At 31.3% G+C, this 4,561-nt stretch overlaps 1 protein-coding gene across 1 annotated transcript in view; it reads left to right on the top strand.

Moving 5' to 3' along the window:
• Positions 1-2,497, top strand: part of LOC123013362 (serine/threonine-protein kinase OSR1) — an 8,870-nt gene extending 6,373 nt beyond the window's left edge. The window contains exons 9-11 of the mRNA XM_044411835.1: positions 1,027-1,244; positions 1,296-1,482; positions 1,534-2,497. Of these exons, the coding sequence (XP_044267770.1) occupies positions 1,027-1,244; positions 1,296-1,482; positions 1,534-1,611 (483 nt within the window). The 3' untranslated portion in view covers positions 1,612-2,497. The remainder of the gene's footprint in view (positions 1-1,026; positions 1,245-1,295; positions 1,483-1,533) is intronic.
• The last annotated feature ends 2,064 nt before the right edge of the window (positions 2,498-4,561 follow it).

Raw genomic sequence — 4,561 nt, 5'->3', positions numbered from 1 at the left:
ATTAAAAAGTTATTTGCAAATATTGTTGTATTAAAGTTAGAAGTAAATATTTGGTGATAGTTTGTTTATTAATAAGATAGACAGTTTTCCAATGGCTATGATTTTTTTTTAATACACAAAAATAAACAAAATTAAAAATTGATGATTAATTTAGAAATTTTAATAAAATAACTGAACTGAACAATTATTAACAAAAACAAATTGTTACGATTGCAATATCTTGGTTGTAAACATCTCAATAGTTCAATTTAAATATTCTTTTTTTGTAAGGGTTGCCACGACTTCAAAAAGTCAGCACGTCTACCTATTTGAATTGAATAAAAACTAATAATGAAATTATTTAATTTATTTTTTTTGTCAAAAAAATATGTAAGTATCAATATTTTAAAGAGTTATATTAAATAGTCTCAGGTTTTTTTTTTGGTCTTTTTATTCCTAGTAATAGATAGTTTTTATTAGGTATTTCTAATAATAATATTGTTTATTTAATTTAAAACGGCAATTATTTGTTATCTTAGTAAATAAGTAACTAATTAAACAACAATTAAAATAATTTTTTATTTTATTTTAAGTTGCAGTATAAAGCTCTGAATGTTTTTAAATAATTTGTTATTTACTCAATTGAAAGTAAAATCGGTAACTGAGTTTCACTTCAAACTAAATATACTGTTGAATAAGAAATGACGTTTACAATGGAAAAGATTTATAGTTGTAGTTTATGGGTTCAGCCTCTAAGGGTCCGCGCGGTTTATTAGGAGGACAATCTTTTCTACGCTGATTGTAGGTATTTCAAATTAATTAATAAATTGTATAGTTTTCATAATAATTTAAAGTTTATTGATTGTAAATAAAAAAATGTGGTAAACTCTACAAGAATAATGTCTGTATTATTAAAAATATTACCATTAATGAGTAAAACTGCTCAAAAATATAAATTAAGGTGAGTTAAAAAAGTGGGTTAAATTGTAACCCACCGTCCCTGAAAGAGATTTGGGGCTTTTTTGAGTTGTTTTGTGGTGTTTAAAGGCGTCGAAACGGCAACCTGGGGCCTCTGGAAGGTTGCACAGGAAAGAGACCGGTGAATGGGTGTGGTCGAGTGAGGATGAAGGAGAAGATGCGGCATCTAGTGAGAGTGACACTGACTCGAAACCCATGAATACGTTAGCATCAGCAGGGTCGTCGGGATCGGACCATGAAAGTAGTGAAGGTGATCCACCACCAGTTAATTTAGTGCTGCGAATGAGGTAACTCGATTCGTTTGTTAGTGTTTCAAATTAAAACAGGAATTGTTTCAGAAATGCGAAGCGCGAATTAAACGACATCCGATTTGAGTTTGCTGTTGGAAAAGATTCGGCCGAAGGTATTGCCAGTGAGTTGGTCGGTGCTGGGCTTGTAGATGGTAAAGATATCGAAGTAATCACGCAAAATCTTAAGAAGCTTATTGACTCGAGAGATATGATAAAAGTTGTAACCTTTCCATTGGTAAGATATTACTTGTTTGGTGTATTGTTTATTATTATTTTTTTTGTCTAGAATTCAGGACTGACTAATAATGAAACTCCGGATGATAAGGCACTGATAGGATTTGCACAGATATCAATAACTGACTGAAACAGACTGGAATCGTAATCCCTATCAATATCTCCTGGAATCTACTGATCAAATTGTATATAGTCTAGGTAGGTTTTATAAATTAACTCTAATTTTATGCACCACCAAAAATGTTTCCGATTTGTTCACTGCTTTTTGTTAATTTATTTTTGAGAAATTTTGTTGTGATCAATAGATTTCAAGTATTTGTACTTAATAGTTATTTGCAGCTGTCAATAATTGTTACAATAAGATTTATTATAGTTTATTCCAACTGTCATGTTTTTAAAGATTTTTATTGAACTGTTAGATTTTAAGAAAACCATATTGCCTTTTTTTAGAAAGCTAGAAATGTAACAGATTGGTTTTGCTTCGTACTAAAAATATTTAATTAGTCTTATACTTTGAATATGGCCTATGATACGGCAAGCCAATATGTTGCTGAGTGATGAATTTAGTAGTTTGTATGTGGGATTGGTAACGTTTGTAAATATATTATTTATTTATTTCAATAATGTAGATGCAATATTAAGAAATGGTTAAAAATAGTGGAGTACTTACTGTCTTTTTCATAACTTAAGCAAAGAATCGATCATATCCTGCCTGATACATTCATATTACATCCTTTTTATTTCCAAATTACACAACTCCATTTTATATTTTTTTATAGTAAACAATTATTCTAATTATATATTGCATAAAGTATTTTCAAAATTGTGAGAACTCTTAATTTCCCCAAAATATTTATTTTTTGAGTAGTAAGATTTTTGTAAACCACGATCTGTAATTCTCAATCTTAACGTTAGTTTTAATACAATAGAATATCAGAAGTCAGTGGAGGCCACAATTCCTACAGTTAAATCTATCTAATGGTCCTCCAACAAAAATAAATATTCAATGTTATGCTTTTGGTTGTTTTTGTTTCCCTCTACTTAAAAAAAAACAAAGTCAAAACAGGAGAGAAGTCTTTTCAAAATTTTGGGAACTAGTGTCGAATTTACCTTTAAGACGGCTCCCAAAACGTGAAACGAAAAAGTATTTTCCTTATCTACAGTATGATTAAATAAAATTTCATGGCACTCGGTATCAAACCGAGGCAATGCCCCTTCTAAGGGCAGATGACCCCAATTATCCACAATCCTAGCGTTCGCCCCAAAATACATAGCATCTGGATTACCAAACTCATAAGTGTGTTGCAAAGCCGTCGCCCCTACGGAATTTCTGCAATTGACATCGGCCCCCATTTCAAGCAGCATTTGGCAGAAGCGGGGGCTGTTTCCTGCAGCAGCAGCGTGTAAAGTGGTGCATTCAAATTCATCACAAAGATTTACTTCAGCATCTAGGCAAAACACTGAATAATCCCTAAAGAAACCTATTTTACCGGCACCACAGATTAGCAAGCAACTAATCTGTGCCGGCACTTCAAACTTTTGCAACTACAAATTCACGCGTGTGTGTATGTTTGCCGACTATTACCAACCTTAACAAATTGCAAAGAAGCGCGCAATTTAAATTGGTAAATTTGAACATGAATATCTCGAAAAGTATGCGTCGCACGTAAAAATGAAGTATGTCAAAAAAGATGCGCAATGAAAGGTTCTATCGAACGGTTTAGTCAAATTTGACTTTGGCGATGGTCATTTTCGTATCTCGCTTAGGAAAAACAAAATACCTACTTCATTTTATATTTTTAAAATGTATGCTTCCGGCTGAGATGTATGAGGGGTGACACGATGGGGTTATCTTTAGTTTGAAAAACCCACCCCTAATTTTTTTTTTGTACAATGCAACTTGTTTTACGTCATAGAGTAGGGTTATAAATGAAGAAAAAAATTACATAATTTTAGATTTTTTGGTCGAGGAAAAACCGAGATTTTAAATTAATTTATGTCAGACAATTTTTTTTTGAGGGTTGACTGTTCATCATTTGAATCTCATGAATTTTCTCAATCTTGTTAATTAATATTATAATTTTAGAATAACTTTTAAGGTTTTAAAAATAGCAAAATTTGTGAAATTTTGGATCGACCAAAAACTACTAGGAAGTGTTAATTTACATTCTAAATGAAACTATAAGGGTCCCAAAGCTCGATTGTAAAAAGTGGGACGTAAAAAAAAAAAAAAAAAAAGAGTATTTTTTTTATCGTAATCCTATTCAACTTACAAAATTCAAACTTTTTTTTAGTAGTTTTTCATAAGAATCAAAAAATGTTGAACCTATCTTATCCGATGGATTTTGACGCGCTAATTACGAATTTTTCAATTATTTTGCGCTATCTCCTTTAGTTTCACCGTAATCGGCGTTTAAAAATTGAAATTTTTTTTGCGAGATATCGACTTGGCTTTGGCCTCAGTCGATAGATTTTCTTACGCTGATTACGATGGAGTTGAACTGATTGCTCTAAGTCTAATAGTTTGGCCGTAATCGCCGTTCAAAAAGTGAAAATTGTCAAAATTGTGAAACTTTAAACGCGTTTTTCTACGAAACTATAGAACTTAGAGCAAAGGGGTAAAAACCATTAAAATWAGCTTAAAATTATCTATTTACTGGCGCAAACCGGAAGTCGCTCCGGGTTATGGRTCCGGGTACAGAGCCATTTTTAGTTTTTTCAAAAAAAAATTCATATCTCAAAAACTATGAGTCTTAGGTCAACAGGGTTTHTACAGGCGTGTTCTCCGGTTAATTTTACATATAGTACTAGTTTTTCATAAGAATCAAAAAAATGTTGATTTTTGGTCAAAATCGGATATAGTGCTTWTACTTTTAGCCTTATTCTTAAATTTATTACTCAATATCTCAAAAACTATGCATCGTAGAGTATTCTAACTAGTTGAATCGTGTTCAGCGAGTAATTTTACGTCTAGAAAACCATATTTCAACCGTTTTTACGATTTTTAGTAAATTGACTATTTTTACGATTTTACTACCGCTCACCTTCAAAAACTCAAAAAATTCAAAATTTTTGAAACT

The sequence above is a fragment of the Tribolium madens genome, unplaced genomic scaffold (genome assembly GCF_015345945.1).
Source record: "Tribolium madens isolate multiple individuals breed KSU strain unplaced genomic scaffold, Tmad_KSU_1.1 Scaffold_96;HRSCAF=242;Tcas5.2_LG5, whole genome shotgun sequence".
NCBI classification, from domain to species: Eukaryota; Metazoa; Arthropoda; class Insecta; order Coleoptera; family Tenebrionidae; genus Tribolium; species Tribolium madens.
The sequence above is the reverse complement of the archived record's forward strand: the minus strand, read 5'-3'. Positions and strand labels throughout refer to the sequence as shown.